The sequence below is a fragment of the Oncorhynchus mykiss genome, chromosome 5 (genome assembly GCF_057628025.1).
Source record: "Oncorhynchus mykiss isolate SJ-2025 chromosome 5, ASM5762802v1, whole genome shotgun sequence".
NCBI classification, from domain to species: Eukaryota; Metazoa; Chordata; class Actinopteri; order Salmoniformes; family Salmonidae; genus Oncorhynchus; species Oncorhynchus mykiss.
In genome coordinates, this window is record NC_143026.1 from 85289652 (window position 1) to 85307509 (window position 17858).

The following is a 17858-nucleotide window of genomic DNA, read 5'->3' on the forward strand; positions in this document are numbered from 1 at the left end:
TCTAGTCCCCCCATTTGAAGGCAGTGGTGTAAAGAACTTAAGTAAAAATACTTGAAAATACTACTTAAGTAGTTTTTTGGGGTATATGTACTTTACAATTTATATTTTTGACAACTTTTACTTTTACTTCATTACATTCCTAAAGAAAATTATGTACATTTTCCCTGACACCCAAAAGTACTCGTTACATTTTGAATGCTTAGCAGGACAGGAAAGGTGTCTAATTCACACACTTATCAAGATAACATATCTGATCATCCCTACTGTCTCTGATCTGGCAGACTCACTAAACACATGCTTCATTTGTAAATTATATCGTGTTGGAGCATGCCCCTAGCTATCCGTAAATGAAAAAAACAAGAAAATGTTGCCGTCTAGTTAGCTTAATATAAGGAATTTGAAATGATTTATACTTTTACAATGACATTTACTTTTGATACTTAAACAGTTTAAAACCAAATACTTTTTGACTTTTTTTTTTTTTTATAGTGCATTGCCAATAACAGGGGAGGTTAGCATTTTGGGGGGGAGGGTATGATATTTATGCCTCTGTAACTTTCTCACTCAAAAAGGCAAGACGGATACATATGAAAATGCCCTCAAATAAAAGGAGACATTCTGTACTGTCTCTCATACAGAATAAAATATTGAATCTCAAATCCAAAATGCTGGAGTATTAAACGTTTTAGCTTCACTGTCCAAATAAATACGTATGGGAGTGTATATCTGAGAGACTAAGTGGCTTTTTGGGTGAATCTTGAGGGACCAAAAAAGTAGATGACTAGCCTGATGGGTCATGGTTACAGTACATGGTGTCAGTGGGGAGCAGCTGAGCAGCAGTTGGAGGTACACACTTAAGATAAGTGTTACAGTGGGGCAAAAAAGTATTTAGTCAGCCACCAATTGTGCAAGTTCTCCCACTTCAAAAGATGAGAGAGGCCTGTAATTTTCATCATAGGTACACTTCAACTATGACAGACAAAATGAGAAAAAAAAATCCAGAAAATCACATTGTAGGATTTTTTATGAATTTATTTGCAAATTATGGTGGAAAATACGTTTTTGGTCACCTACAAACAAGCAAGATTTCTGGCTCTCACAGAACTGTAACTTCTTCTTTAAGAGGCTCCTCTGTCCTCCACTCGTTACCTGTATTAATGGCACCTGTTTGAACTTGTTATCAGTATAAAAGACACCTGTCCACAACCTCAAACAGTCACACTCCAAACTCCACTATGGCCAAGACCAAAGAACTGTCAAAGGACACCAGAAACAAAATTGTAGACCTGCACCAGGCTGGGAAGACTGAATATGCAATAGGTAAGCAGCTTGGTTTGAAGAAATCAACTGTGGGAGCAAATATTAGGAAATGGAAGACATACAAGACCACTGATAATCTCCCTCGATCTGGGGCTCCACGCAAGATGCCCGTCTGAAGTTTGCTAGAGAGCATTTGGATGATCCAGAAGAAGATTGGGAGAATGTCATATGGTCAGATGAAACCAAAATATAACTTTTTGGTAAAAACATTCTCGTCGTGTTTGGAGGACAAAGAATGCTGAGTTGCATCCAAAGAACACCATACCTACTGTGAAGTACGGGGGGGGGGAAACATCATGCTTTGGGGCTGTTTTTCTGCAAAGGGACCAGGACGACTGATCCGTGTAAAGGAAAGAATGAGTGGGGCCATGTATCGTGAGATTTTGAGTGAAAACCTCCTTCCATCAGCAAGGGCATTGAAGATGAAATGTGGCTATGTCTTTCAGCATGACAATGATCCCAAACATTTCAAGGTCCTGGAGTGGCCTAACCAGTCTCCAGATCTCAACCCCATAGAAAATCTTTGGAGGGAGTTGAAACTCTGTGTTGCCCAGCAACAGCCCCAAAACATCACTGCTGTAGAGGAGATCTGCATGGAGGAATGGGCCAAAATACCAGCAACAGTGTGTGAAAATCTTGTGAAGACTTACAGAAAACGTTTGACCTCTGTCATTGACAACAAAGGGTATATAACAAAGTATTGATATAAACTTTTGTTATTGACCAAATACTTATTTTCCACCATAATTTGCAAATAAATTAATTAAAAATCCTACAATGTGATTTTCTGGATTTTTTTTCTCATTTTGTCTGTCATAGTTGAAGTATAACTATGATGAAAATGACAGGCCTCTCTCATCTTTTTAAGTGGGAGAACTTGCACAATTGGTGGCTGACTAAATACTTTTTTGCCCCACTGTACATGTAGGTAGAGGTAAAGTGACTGTGCATAAATAATAAACAGAGAGTAGCAGCAGTGTAAAAATGGGGGTGGAGGAGTCAAAAAGCCTGGGTAGTCATTTGATTAGCTGTCCAGGAGTCTTATGGCTTGGGGGTAGAAGCTGTTAAGAAGCCTTTTGGACCTAGACTTGGCGCTCCGGTAACGCTTGCCGTGCGGTAGCACAGAGAACAGTCTATAGAGGTCCTGGATGAAAGGAAGGTTGGCCCCAGTGATGTACTGGGCCGTATGCATTACCCTCTGTACTGCCTTGCTGTTGGAGGCTGAGCAGTTGTCATACCAGACAGTGATGCAACCAGTCAGGAATCTCTCGATGGTGCAGCTGTAGAACTTTTTGAGGATCTGAGGACCCATGTCAAATCTTTTAAATCTCCTGAGGGGGAATAGGTTTTGTCGTGCCCTCTTCACGACTGTCTTGGTGTGCTTGGACCATGATAGTTTGTTGATGATGTGGACACCAAGGTCCTTGAAGCTCTCAACCTCCTCCACTGCAGCCCCTTCAATGAGAATGGGGGCGTGCTCGGCCCTACTTTTCCTGTAGTCCACAATCATCTCCTTTGTCTTGATCACTTTGAGGTAGAGGTTGCTATCCTGGCACCACACTGCTAGGTCTCTGACCTCTACGCTGTCGTTGTCGGTGATCAGGCCTACAACTGTTGTGTCGTCAGCAAACTTAATGATGGTGTTGGAGTGGTGCTTGGCCATGCAGTCATGGGTGAACAGGGAGTACAGGAGGGGACTGAGCACGCACCCCTGAGGGGCCCTCGCATTGAGGATCAGTGTGGCAGATCTGTTGTTACCTACTCTTACCACCTGGTGGTGGCCTGTCAGGAAGTCCAGGATCCAGTTGCAGAGGGTGGTGTTTAATCCCAGGGTCTTTAGCTTTGGGATGAGCTTTGAAGGCACTATGGTGTTGAACGCTGAGCTGTAGTCAATGAACAGCATTCTCACGTAGGTGTTCCTTTTGTCAAGGTTGAAAAGGGCAGTGTGGAGTGCAATAGAGATTGCATCATCTGTGGATCTGTTGGGGCAGTATACAAATTGGAGTGGATCTAGGGTATCCGGGTTGATGGTGTTGATGTGACCCATGACCAGCCTTCAAAGCACTTCATGGCTACAGACGTGACTGCTACGGGTCGGTAGTCTTTTAGGCAGGTTACCTTAGTGTTCTTGGGCACAGGTGGTCTGCTTGAAACATGTTGGTATTACAGACTCAGTCAGGGATAGGTTGAAAATGTCAGTGAAGTAATTTGCCAGTTGGTCAGCGCATGCTCAGAGTACACATCCTGGTAATCTGTCTGGCCCTGCGGCCTTGTGAATGTTGACCGCTCTCCATCGGCTATGGAGAGCATGATCACACAGTCGTCCAGAACAGCTGGTGCTCTCATGCATGCTTCAGTGTTGCTTGCCTCGAAGTGAGCATAGAAGTAATTTAGCTCATCTGGTAGGCTCGTTTCACTCGCAGCTGTGATTCCCTTTGTAGTCCGTAATAGTTTGCAAGCCCTGCCACATCCAATGAGCGTCGTAACCGGTGTAGTACGATTCGATCTTAGTCCTGTATTGATGCTTTACCTGTTTGATGGTTCGTCAGAGGGCATAGCGGATTTCTCATAAGCGTCCGGGTTAGAGTCCCGCTCTTTGAAAGCAGCAGCTCTACTGTTTAGCTCAGTGCAGAAGTTGCCTATAATTCATGGCTTCTGGTTGGGGTATGTACGTATGGTCACATTAGGGACGACGTCATCAATGCACTTATTGGTGAAGACAGTGACTGATGTGGTGTACTCCTCAATGCAATCGAGAAGAATCCCGGAACATATTCCAGTCTGTGCTAGCAGAACAGTCCTGTAGCTTAGCATCTATGTCATCTGACCACTTCCGTATTGAGCGAGTCACTGGTACTTCCTGCTTTAGTGTTTGCTTGTAAACAGGAATCAGGAGGATAGAGTTATGGTCAGATTTGCCAATTATTTATTTTTTATTTTTTTATTTCACCTTTATTTAACCAGGTAGGCTGGTTGAGAACAAGTTCTCATTTACAACTGCAACCTGGCCAAGATAAAGCAAAGCAGTGCGACACAAACAACAACGCAGAGTTATACATGGAATAAACAAACATACAGTCAATAACACAATAGAAAAAGTATATATACAGTGTATGCAAATGAGGTGAGTTAAGGGAGTAAATAGGCCATAGTGGCGAAATAATTACAATTTAGCAACTAAACACTGTGGAGAAGATAGATGTGCAGAAGATGAATGTGCAAGTAGAGAAACTGGGGAGCAAAGGAGCAAAAAAAATAACAGTATGGGGATGAGGTAGTTGATTGGGCTGTTAACAGATGGGCTATGTACAGGTGCAGTGGTCTGTGAGCTGCTCTGACAGCTGGTGCTTAAAGTTAGTGAGGGAGATATGAGTCTCCAGCTTCAGTGATTTTTACAGTTCCTTCCAGTCAGTGGCAGCAGAGAACTGTAACGAAAGGTGACCAAAGGAAGAATTGGCATTGGGGGTGACCAGTGAAATATGCCTGCTGGAGCGCGTGCTACTTGTGGGTGCTGCAATGGTGACCAGTGAACTGAGATAAGGTGGGGATTTACCTAGCAAAGACTTATAGTTGACCTGGAGCCAGTGAGTTTGGATACGAATATGAAGCAAGGGCCAGCCAACGAGAGCATACAGGTCACAGTCGTGGGTAGTATATGGGGCTTTGGTAACAAAATGGATGCCACTGTGATAGACTGCATCCAATTTGCTGAGTAGCGTGTTGGAGGCTATTTTGTAAATGACATCGCCAAAGTCAAGGATCGTTAGGATGGTCAGTTTTACAAGGGTTTGTTTGGCAGCATGAGTGAAGGATGTTTTTTTGCGAAATAGGAAGCCAATTCTACATTTAATTTTGGATTGGAGATGCTTAATGTGAATCTTGAAGGAGAGTTTACAGTCTAACCTGACACCTAGGTATTTGTAGATGTCCACATGTTCTAGGTCAGAACCGTCCAGAGTAGTGATGCTGGACGGGTAGGCAGGTGCTGGTAGCAAACAGTTGAAGAGCTTAACTTGCATTTAAGAGCGGTTGGAAGCCACGGAAGGAGTTGTATGGTATTGCAGCTCGTAGGGAGGTTAGTTAACACAGTGTCCAAAGAAGGGCCAGAAGTATACAGAATGGCATCGTCTGCGTAGAGGTGGATCAGATAATCACCAGCAGCAAGAGCGACGTCATTGATGTATACAGAGAAAAGAGTCAGCCCGAGAATTCAACCCTGTTGCCCCCCCATAGAGACTGCCAGAGGTCAGGACAACAGGCCCTCCAATTTGACACACTGAACATTGTCTGAGAAGTACCAGGCGAGGCAGTCATTTGAGAAACCAAGGCTGTTGAGTCTGCTGATAAGAATGTGGTGATTGACAGAGTCGAAAGCCTTGACCAGGTCGATAAATAGAGCTGCACAGAATTGTCTATTATTGATGGAGGTTATGATATTGTTTAGAACCTTGAGCGCGGCTGAGGTGCACCCATGACCAGCTCGGAAACCAGATTGCATAGCGGAGAAGGTGTGGTGGGATTCGAAATGGTCGGTGATCTGATTGTTAACTCGGCTTTCGAATACCTTGGAATAACTTGGATGACCGCGGCAGTTTTCCAATGTTTGGGGATCTCAGACGATACAAAAGAGAGGTTGAACAGGCTAGGGTTGCAACAATGACGGCTGATCATTTTAGAAGAGAGGGTCCAGATTGTCTAGCCCTGCTGATTTGTAGGGGTCCAGATTTTACACCTCTTTCAGAACATCAGCAATCTGGATTTGGGTGAAGGAGAAATGGGGAGGCTTGGGCAAGTTGCTGTGAGGGGTGCAGGGCTGTTGACTGGGGTAGGGGTTGCCAAGTGGAAAGCATGGCCAGCCATAGAAAAATGCTTTTTGAAATTCTCAATTATCGTGGATTTATCGGTGGTGACAGTGTTTCCTAGCCTCTGTGCAGTGGGCAGCTGGGAGGAGATGCTCTTATTCTCCATGGACATTTTGGACTTTGTGCTGCAGGATGCAAATTTCTGTTTGATAAAGCTAGCCTTTGCTTTCCAAACTGCCTGTGTATATTGGTTCCTAACTTCCCTGAAAGTTGCATATCGTGAGGGCTATTCGATGCTAATTCAGTATGCCACAGGATGTTTTTGTGCTGGTCAAGGGCAGTCAGGTCTGGAGTGGTCCTACATTTTTTGAATGGGGCATGCTTATTTAAGATTGTGAGGAAAGCACTTTTAAAGAATAACCAGGCATCTTCTACTGACAGAATGAGGTCAATATCCTTCCAGGATCCCGGGCCAGGTCAATTAGAATGGCCTGCTCACTGAAGTGTTTTAGGGAGCGTTTGACAGTGATGAGGTGTGGTCGTTTGACCGCAGACCCATTATGGACGCAAGCAATGAGGCAGTTATCGCTGAGATCCTGGATGAAGACAGCAGAGGTGTATTTGGAGGGCAGGTTGGTTAGGAGGATATCTATGAGGGTGCCTGTGTTTATGGATTTGGGGTTGTACCTGGTGGGTTCATTGATAATTTGTGTGAGATTGAGGGCATCAAGCTTAGATTGTAGGAGGGCCAGGGTGTTAAGCATGTCCTAGTTAGGTCACATAACAGCACGAGCTCTGTAGATAGATGGGGGGCAGTCAATTCACATATGGTGTCCAGGGCACAGCTGGGGGCAGAAGGTGGTCAATAGCAAGCGGCAACGGTGAGAGACTTGTTTCTGGAAAGGTGGATTTTTAAAAGTAGAAGCTCAAATTGTTTGGCCACAGACCTGGATAGTAAGACAGATCTCTGCAGGCTGTCTCTGCAGTAAATTGCAATTCTGCACCCTTTGGCAGTTCTATCTAATGTTACAGTTAGGGATGGAAGTTTCAGGGTCTTTGGTGGCCTTCCTAAGCCAGGACTCAGCCACGGCTAGGAGGGCGAGGGAGAGCATTGTGGAGGGCAAGGGAGAGCTTTGTACCCATCTGTGTGTGTGGAGTAAAGGTTGTCTAGATTTTTTCTCCTCTGGTTGCACATAGGGCGGCAGGGTAGCCTAGTGGTTAGATCGTTGGACTAGTAACCGGAAGGTTGCAAGTTCAAGCTGACAAGGTACAAATCTGTTGTTCTTCCCCTGAACAGGCAGTTAACCCACTGTTCCTAGGCTGTCATTGAAAATAAGAATTTGTTCTTAACTGACTTGCCTAGTTTAAATAAAGGTAACATGCTGGTAGAAATGAGGTAAAACAGATTTAAGTTTCCCTGCATTAAAGCCGTCGCCCACTAGGAGCATCGCCTCTGGATGAGCATTTGCTTTTGACGTCATACAGCTTGTTGAGTGTGGTCTAAGTGCCAGCATCGGTTTGTGGTGGTAAATAGACAGCTACGAAAAATATACATGAAAACTCTCTTGGTAAATAGTGGGGTCTAATAGTGTGGTCTACAGCTCTACCACAGGCAAGCAAAACCTTAATATTAGATTTTATGCACCAGCTGTTATTTACAAACAGACCGCCACCCATTGTCTTACTGAGCTGTTCTATCTTGCCGATGCATGGAAACCCAGCCAGCTGTATGTTATCCATGTCGTCGTTCAGCCACAACTCGGTAAAACATAAGATATTACAGTTTTTAATGTCCCGTTGGTAGGATAGTCTCATCCAGTTTATTATCCAATGATTGCACATTGGCTAATAGGACTGATGGTAGAGGCGGATTACCCACTCGCCGTCGGATCCTTACAAGGCACCCCGACCTACATCCCCAATATCTTCATGCGAATGACGGGGATTTGTGCCTTGCCCAGTGTCTGAAGTAAATCCTTTGCGTCCGAAATATAAGACAGGGATGTTGTTGACCTGCAGATGTAGTATCTTAATTTGAAGCCTTTTTAAACGTCAAATACACTACAATTTTGAAATGTCCTTCAAATAGCTGCCTAAAGTACTTTGGGGGTGGGGGTACTGTTATTTATTTTTTCAAAGGGGGAATAGTATTTCCCTGCGCTGCAGACTGCTATATGGGTCCGCTAATACAATACTATTAAAGGCCCAGTGCACGCACACCTTTTGTGAAATTGTATATATATATATATATATATATATATATATATATATATATATATATATATATACAGTATATATTGTAAATACATATTTATTTATTTTATTCCGATTTTTCAGCTGCAGCACTCTCAGCACCCCTACTTCTCATGGCTATGGTCGTGCATTGCAGCAAAGTTGTGTTGCAACAGGTGATAAAATGAAGATCCTACATCTGAAATGTTCACATATAGCATCCACATAATGTCCAGTACTGTCCACTTAATGTTTATCCCATAAGGTGTCTGTCCCACACTGAATAGAGCAGCTACATTACATGTCATGGTAAACATCTCTTTGAAGTATGGGAATGATTCACTTTCATAACATGTCCCTGTTAGTGGCACCTCACATTTGTCACTTTCAGAATCCTGGCGTGGAAGATGTAGACTTTTCAAATGGACCTCCTTTAGCCCCTGTGTTTACTATTGTTTGCCTTTGTATGTGTGCTTTATGTGAGCGCCATCATGTCTGAACATTCCATCTGACTGAATGGAAGCTGCAGAAAGAGTGTACACTTTGTGTTTTAGTGTTTGAGCTGAGAGGGCTGAGAGGTTCCAGAGACACTGCCTGTTTGGACAGGCAGTCTCACACTCACTCACTCACTCACTCACTCACTCACTCACTCACACACACACACACGCACACACACACACACACACACACACACACACACACACACACACACACACACGTACACACACACACACACACACACACACACACACACACAGAGAGAGAGAGACAGACATGCACGCACACACGCACACTCTCTCTCTCTCTTTCTCTCTCTCTCACACACACACACACACACACACACACACACACACACACACACACACACACACACACACACACGTGTGAGTGGAGCTGAAAGATACAATATGAATCATGGACATTCTATTCACACCAAAACACCTGGAGCCTCTGTCCCATTTTTGTGTCCTTCTGGGCTTTTGACAGGAAAATGGACAAATATTTGAATGGTATTTCATTGTGATATGTGTATTCTCGCTCTGTCTCTGTTTGAGATGTTTTCAGAAAGTTGATCTGTTGCCCTGCTCAGTGAGAAGTTAGAATTACTTACCCAACGGGAACAGACGTCATTTCAACGTCTAGTTTTAATTTACATTTGGTTGAGTTATCAACTAACATGAATTCAACATGAAATCAACAAAAAATGTCACCATGTCATTGAACTTAAAATACTAAATTCCCTTCTGTTTATAATTTTTTGCAAATCCAATGAGTTTTTCACGTTGATTCAACGTCATCGCATGTCATTTTTTTACTTGAAATTACGTGGATTTAACCAGGTTTTGGCCGGTGGGTAGTTTACAAAAAGTTAAGATAGTTTGTAGGTAAGAGACGATTTTATGTCAACATAATAAAATAATGGTATGTTTTAATGTTATCAGTTCGACCACTTCAACTATTTAAATGAAAACGTCATTGTTAAGACAGTCACAACAACAAAAGCTGAGGAAAGCTAAATGTTCTTTACAAAAGTTCAAAGGGTCAACAATTTTTAACTGAACATCCTGACTTTCAATGGCATAACAAAATATTAGCTGAAAACCTTCTTAAGAGGTTACTTTCACAATGCAGTACATTGTATTTTGAAAGAAACATTTATATAACCACAAGGTTATACCGTAGGCTTTTTGTTCATCCAACACAACAGAGCAGGAGCTGTGCAGAAGATGAAGGCCTATTTCTCCCACTCAGAAGAAACTACAGTACATGTGTTGGATGTTAACCCTTTCCCATTGGTTTTTTACTAATGGCTGTGCTGTAGATAATCACAAATAAAACAGTTCCTGAAGTTCATGTCATTTAATTGTATGACAATTCTTATGGCTGTTTTTCACACAGCAAATGCTGGCTTCTGTGAAAAGTGCATGAGGTTTTACAGTTTTTTTCGATTGCTAAACGACAGTGGACACAACTGGAGTCACATGTGCAAAACTCTAACTACAGTCTGCACAGCAGCAGTTCATGTGGAGCAAACTCTAGTTCGTTTTTCATTGCTTGAACACAGTTTTCAAAACTCTACACACTTATCCCATGACTTTAACCACAACCTGCAAAACACTGTGGATTTACAGCACTTTGTTCAAATGCTAACACACTGCTGTCAAAACTGTGAACCACACATTCAAAACGGAGTAGATTTCAGCCTTGTGCCTTTCAAACACTGCTGATTGCAATTTCAGCTGAAAGGCTAAGCAGGTGTCTTGTTTTAGACTTGTTAGTGAACACACACACATATTACAGCATATATAGGTAGAGCTCAGAAAGACTCATTTTGGAAATGGAACAAGGAAGATGGGTTCGTGGAGGGAGAAGGGTGGCAGGGAGAGGGCGGATGCGTGGAGGAAGACAAAGAAGTTATTTCAGATGAAATAAGGGCTACACTTATAGACCATGTTGTGAACCATGGTCTCTCATTGAGAGAGGCAGGGTTGAGGGTGCAACCCAATCTGCAAAGATCCACAGTGGCATCTGTAATGCGAATTTTCCATCATGCAAACAGGTGAGAGTTACATCCTTACAGTAAATGAAAACATTACAGGAATCTATTTTGTATTGCAATTATAGAATATTTACACAGATATATATTACAGTAAGTTTGACTGTAAAATATATTTTTACAACAGGACCCAAAGGCTGCCCCAACAGGGGGAAGAGGAAAAATATTTTCAGATGCGCAGGAAAATGCTATTGTTGACATGGTTGTTGTCAACAATGCAATAAAACTGCGGGAGATTCAAGATAGAGTACTGGCTGATAATGATATATTTGAAAATGTTAATTCTGTCAGCACAACAACTATTTGCTCGAGTCCTAAAGAAACACCAAGTTACAATGAAACAGTTATACACTGTACCGTTCGAGAGAAACAGTGAACGGGTAAAAGAGCAAAGATACCAATATGTCCAGGTAAGACGTCTGAGGTTACGTACACAGCTATACAAAATATTTACAGTAAAAAAAAACACTAGCATTTCTACAGTAAAACTGTGCACTTACTGTTTTTCAGAGAGTAATGGAGGTGGAAGCACTGGAAAGACCACATTCATTTGTATTTATCGATGAAGCTGGATTTAACCTTGCCAAAACACGGCGCAGAGGAAGGAATGTTATAGGTCAAAGGGCCACTGTGGAGGTTCCAGGCCAAAGGGGGGGAAATATCACCATGTGTGCTGCAATGGCCAATGATGGTTTGCTTCTCAACACACCACTCATTGGCCCATACAACACAGAAAGGCTTATAGCTTTCCTATAACAGCTCTAAGCTCAGCTAGTGCCAGCAGAACAGGGGGAGCCAGTAAGAAACCCCCAAGTTTTTGTCATAGTTTGCGATAACGTTGCTTTTCACCACTCTGCAGCTGTCACAGATTGGTTTGCAGCACATCACAGATTTAAGGTTTTGTACCTGCCTGCATATTCACCCTTCCTCAACCCAATAGAGGAGTTTTTCTCTGCCTGGAGGTGGAAAGTGTTTGGTCACCACCCACATGACCAAATGTCTCTTTTGGAAGCCATGCGTGCCGGATGTGAGGACACGAGTCCAGAGGACTGCCAGGGATGGATAAGGCACTCCAGAAGGTTCTTCCCCAGGTGCATGGCAAGAGAAAACATTAGATGTGATGTTGAAGAAAACCTGTGGCCTGATGCTAGAGAGAGGCAGGATTAGCCCCTCAATTATTTGTTTGAATTACAGTATGTACTTTTAGTTTCTACCTTTTTTTTCTCATTACTGTAATTCCGTAAATTACTACAGACGATTGAAGCAAACTGCTAATTTTCATTTACCTTAAAGAATTGTTATGTTCTAAAAATTTTAATAAATCATGTGAAAGAATGTCACTCTTTTTTTGAAGAAGAAAATAGTACTTTGTATGAAGTCACTGAAATTGTTCAAACTGTAAAGATGAAAAGTTTGTATTTTCTGTATTGGTGTTTGATGCTAGTGTTTTTACTCTCAGTGTGTTCTGAGTGACAGTGTGTGTTATCTCAGTGAGGGTTGTGCATAGTGTTTGGCTGCACTGAGCGTGTTTTGAGCCATGTGTTAAGAGTTGTGTTGCTTGGAATGAGTTTTGCAGGTGATGTGAACTGTTTAGCTCAGGTGACTGTTGGTAGTGCAGACTGTAGTTAGAGTTTTGCACATGTGACTCCAGTTGTGCCCACTGTCGTTTAGCAATCGAAAAAAACTGTAAAGAGTCACATGTGTCGTGTCTTTACTATCATTAAATTGAAGATATAGTTTTTATCAAAGATTCTCTGTAATTAGTATTACGCGATTAGACTGATTAATCATGTAACTGTAATTAACTAGGAAGTTGGGGCACCAAGGAAAATATTCAGATTACAAGGTTATCATTTCCTAAAATAACTTTTCAGATATTTTATCTGATCAATTAGTCTTCGAATTAATGAATTATTTACTTTACCTCACGTTAGTCTCATTCCAAACATCGTAAATTGTTGGTTATCTGCACGAACCCAGTCTTCACTATGAGTCATCCATACATCAATTGTCCTAAATAATTTATTTATTACTAACTAACTAATTCACAGAAATGCATAAACAAACAAACAAACAGGGTAAATGTGGTTACAAGAAATGATAGGAGAATGTGCCCTAGAGGGCTAAACCGGCATCGCGGCTTGTTAGACAAAAGGGGAAGTGGGGGTCGACTAAGAAGTCACTACAGAGTGATAATTATAACAATTGAAATGCTAATCCTTTGCACATGAACGCTCACTCATTCGGGAACAATTGCAATCAATATATATATTTATGCTCAGTGTGTCGTCTTGATCGCTGGTGAAAAGTTTGTTTCTGTTGGAGAGTTTCGTCCTCTCTCTCTCTCTCTCTCTCTCTCTCTCTCTCTCTCTCTCTCTCTCTCTCTCTCTCTCTCTCTCTCTCTCTCTCTCTCTCTCTCTCTCTCTCTGTCTTGGTTAGAGGGGATAGTTCAGAGCGACATTCATTCGTGTTGCTGTAGAATGTATGTTTCGGCGGTTGTCGTTCTTCACGTTCAATGATACCGAATTCCTAACTGCAGACTAGTAATTAATATCAAAGACTTGTTCTTATTCTGTCGGTATTGATAGTCTAAGAGTTTAACCACGTGGTATGGTTAAAAGATTCAGCAATGGTCTACAACCTTTGACACACCCAACGTCATGACACACCCAAAGAGGCAACGTCATGAAGAATCCAGTGAAGAATCCAGCTACGAACTGGTCCGTTTGTTACAACTTGGGGAAGCTTCTTCACACATGTATGGACTAAATAAACCTTTACAAAAATAATTGTGCAATATCATGTAGTTTTGCGATTGACATTGAACAGATAAAACAAAATGACTTAATAAGGTTTTTTGTATTTTTTTCTATGTATACAGTACCAGTCAAAAGTTTGGACACGCCTACTCATTCAAGGGTTTTTCTTTATTTTCACTATTTCTACATTGTAGAATAATAATGAAGACATCAAAACTATGAAATAATACATATGGAATGATGTAGTAACCAAGAAAGTGTTAAACAAATGTAAATATATTTTATATTTGAGATTCTTCAAAGTAGCCACCCTTTGCCTTGATTGCAGCTTTGCACACTCTTGGCATTCTCTCAACCAGCTTCACAAGGTCACCTGGAATGCATTTCAATTAACAGGTGTGCCTTGTTAAAAGTTAATTTGTGGGTTTTTCTGAGCCAACCATTTGTGTTGTGACAAGGTATGGGTGGTATACAGAAGAGAGCCCTATTTGGTAAAAGACCAAGTCCATATTATGGCAAGACCAGCTCAAATAAGCAAAGAGAAATTACATCATTACTTTAAGACATGAAGGTCAGTCAATGCAGGAAAATAACTTTGAAAGTTTATTCAAGTGCAGTCGCAAAAACTATCAAGCACTATGATGAAACTGGCTCTCATGAGGACCGCCACAGGAAAGACCCACAGTTACCTCTGCTGCAGAGGATAAGTTCATTAGAGTTACCAGCCTCAGAAATTGCAGCCCAAATAAATGCTTCACGGAGTTCAAGTAACAGACACATCTCAACATCAACTGTTCAGAGGAGATTGTGTGAATCAGGCCTTCATGGTCAAATTGCTGCAAAACCTCTACTAAAGGACACCAATAAGAAGAAGAGACTTGCTTGGGCCAAGAAGCACGAGCAATGGACATTAGACCGGTGGAAATCTGTCCTTTGGTCTGATGAGTACAAATTTTAGATTTTCAGTTCCAACAGCCGTGGATTTGTGAGACGGAGAGTAGGTGAACGGATGATCTTCGCATGTGTGGTTCCCATCGTGAAGCATGAAGGAGGAGGTGTGATGGTTTGGGGGGTGTTTTGCTGGTGACACTATCTGTGATTTATTTAGAATTCAAGAAACACTTAACCAGCATTGCTACAACAGCATTCTGAAGTGATACGCCATCCCATCCGGTTTGCGCTTAGTGGGACTGTCATTTGTTTTTCAACAGGATAATGACCCAAACACACCTCCAGGCTGTGAAAGGGTTATTTGATCAAGAATGAGAGTGATGGAGTGCTGCATCAGATGACCTGGCCTCCACAATCACCCAAACTCAACCCAATTGAGATGGTTTGGGATGAGTTTGACCGCAGAGCGAAGGAAAAGCCACCAACAAGTGCTCAGCATATGTGGGAACTCCTTCAAGACTGTTGGAAAAGCATTCCAGGTGAAGCTGCTTGAGAGAATGCCAAGAGTGTGCAAATCTATTGTCAAGGCAAAGGGTGGCTACTTTGAAGAATCTCAAATAAAATACATTTTAATTTGTTTAACACTTTCTTGGTTATAAAATGATTCCATATGTGTTATTTCGTGGATTCAATAGATCCACAGACGGTGCAATCGTTATCATCCAGAAGGCGAGGTCAGTACAGGTGCATTGAAGATGAGACTGAAAAACAGCTTCTATATAAAGGCCATCAGACTGTTAAATTGCCATCACTAACCAGCATCCACCCGGTTACGCAACCCTGCACCTTAGATGCTGCTGCCCTATGTACATAGACTTGGAATCACTAGCCACTTTAATAATGGAACACTAATCACTTTAGTACTGTACAAATAATGTTTGCATACTGCTTCAATCATCACATACAGTGCCAGAGCCAGAAATCTTGCTTGTTTGTATGTGACCAAATACTTGTTTTTCACCATAATTTGCAAATAAATTCATAAAAAATCCTACAATGTGATTTTCTGGATTTTTCTTTCTCATTTTGTCTGTCATAGTTGAAGTGTACCTATGTACCTAGGCCTCTCTCATATTTTTAAGTGGGAGAACTTGCACAATTGGTGGCTGACTAAATACTTTTTTGCCCCACTGTATATATTTATACTGTATTCTATTCTACTGTATTTTAGTCAAAGACACTATCTAATATATATATATTACTTAATTCCTTTCTTTTACTTTTAGATTTGTGTGCATTGTTGTGAATTGTTAGATACTACTGCACTGTTGGAGCTAGGAACACACGCATTTCGCTACACCCGCAATAACGTCTTCTAAATATGTGTATGTGACCAGTAACATTTGAGTTCTCTAAATAGTAATAAAAATAAAGAAAAACCCTTGAATGAGAAGGTGTGTCCAAACTTTTGACTGGCACCGTATATTTTTGTTCTCTTTCCCTTCCAGCAACATGTTTCCAGCTAACTTAGTTCAAGCCACATTTCAACAGGTGAGCCCCTTTAAATCATACGCTTTCCTGTAGGACTTCACGCTCTGTGTGTTCAAATTGGATTCAGTTCTCAGTGTTTTGATTATTTAACATCTATTGAGTTCAAGTTTCTTTCTCTGTCGTCTAATTAAGGAAGTAAACCATGAATAATCTTTAATCGTCCCTGTTCTCTGCTCTACTTCATATGAACAGTACCGGACAAGAAGTGTTCCCATTATGAAAACGCCAAAGGCCACAGTGAGTCAGAGCCTATCAGAGTCCACCACAAGGCGAGCACTCATATACGGTATCCAGGACGACAACGGAACAGAGCTCCAGAACTTCTCCTTGGACCTGACTCCTCCCCCAGACGTATACTTCAAAACATTACCGGGAACCAGTGACGGAATGAACGTCCTTGGAATCGTCATCTTCTCAGCCACTATGGGTAATAAACAAACACACACATTATTTTATATTTCATTCATTTAGCAGACACTCTTATGCAGAGCAACTTAGGGAGTGCATATATTTTCACGCTTTGTTTTTCATCCATACTGGGCCACCATGGGAATCAAACCCACAACCCTGGCATTATAAGCGCCATGCTCTACCAACTGAGCCACTCTGTCTTCATGGCTATTATTTATGACATTTCCTGAAATCTTTTGCTTACATTACGTTGTTGTTTTTGTATTTGACCAAGTTCAGATGTCAAGCAAGGCCTAAATCACTGTCGGCAGAAATTAGCACTTTTCTCAGTTGATGTCTAGTGATATGTACTATGTGAGCAGCGTCCTGTCCTGCATCACTGACATGCTGTTTATTTTGACAGGTATAATGCTGGGCAGGATGGGGCCTAACGGCAGCGCCTTGGTCAACTTCTGCCAGAGCCTGAACGAGGCTGTCCTGAAGATTGTTGCTATCGTCATCTGGTAAAGATTTGACTACACTATACAGCAACTAGGACATGGAGTTTTTCCAGACCATATGAAGTGATCCTTATCAGGAAAAACTCCAAGTCCTAACCGTAACACATACATGTGGAGACATCACAGACATTTCTACCTGCATTCATCACAGACAGACCATCACCCTAGGGTGGCAACCTATTTCTCTACGTAGTGCGCTACTGCCAAAATGAGTGCAGTAAATATGGAATAGTGTCCACGGAATAGTGTACAGGATCCTTGTTACAAATTCTGTATGGCTGGGTGTATGACCTCTGACCCTGCTCCTCCTTTCCTGACTAGGTACTTCCCATTCGGCATCGTGTTCCTGGTGGCCGGTAAGATCCTGGAGATGAGTGATCCGTCGGCCATGGGTAAGAAGCTGGGTTTCTACGCTGTCACGGTGGTCTTTGGTCTGATCCTCCATGGGCTCTTCATCCTCCCGGCCATGTACTTCTTCATCACCAAGAAGAGCCCCATCGTCTACATCAGGGGCATCCTGCAGGCCCTGCTCATCGCCCTGGCAACATCCTCTAGGTAAACAACAACTCTGACCTGAACATTAACACTAGCCTTGACCCTTAACCCATCATGCACATCAGTGGAATCCTGCAGGCCCTGCTCACCGCCCTGGAAACCTCATCCAGTTAAATAACAACAACAAACCTAACTCTGATCCTAGACCTAACCTTAGCCCTTACCCTAACCCCTTGTCTACATCTGGGGAATCCTGCAGGCGCTTCTCATCGCCCTGGCAACATCCTCCAGGTAAGGCACATTGCTGGGGAAACAGCCTCCTCATGAACATGTAACAGAT

The 17858-nt window shown here is 42.1% G+C and overlaps 1 protein-coding gene across 1 annotated transcript in view; it reads left to right on the forward strand.

Annotated features, from left to right (window-relative positions):
• slc1a7b (solute carrier family 1 member 7b) overlaps positions 1 to 17858 on the forward strand; it is a 124012-nt gene that overhangs the window by 88313 nt on the left and 17841 nt on the right. The window contains exons 4-7 of the mRNA XM_021604547.3: positions 16070 to 16112; positions 16305 to 16539; positions 16927 to 17026; positions 17345 to 17578. Of these exons, the coding sequence (XP_021460222.2) occupies positions 16070 to 16112; positions 16305 to 16539; positions 16927 to 17026; positions 17345 to 17578 (612 nt within the window). The remainder of the gene's footprint in view (positions 1 to 16069; positions 16113 to 16304; positions 16540 to 16926; positions 17027 to 17344; positions 17579 to 17858) is intronic.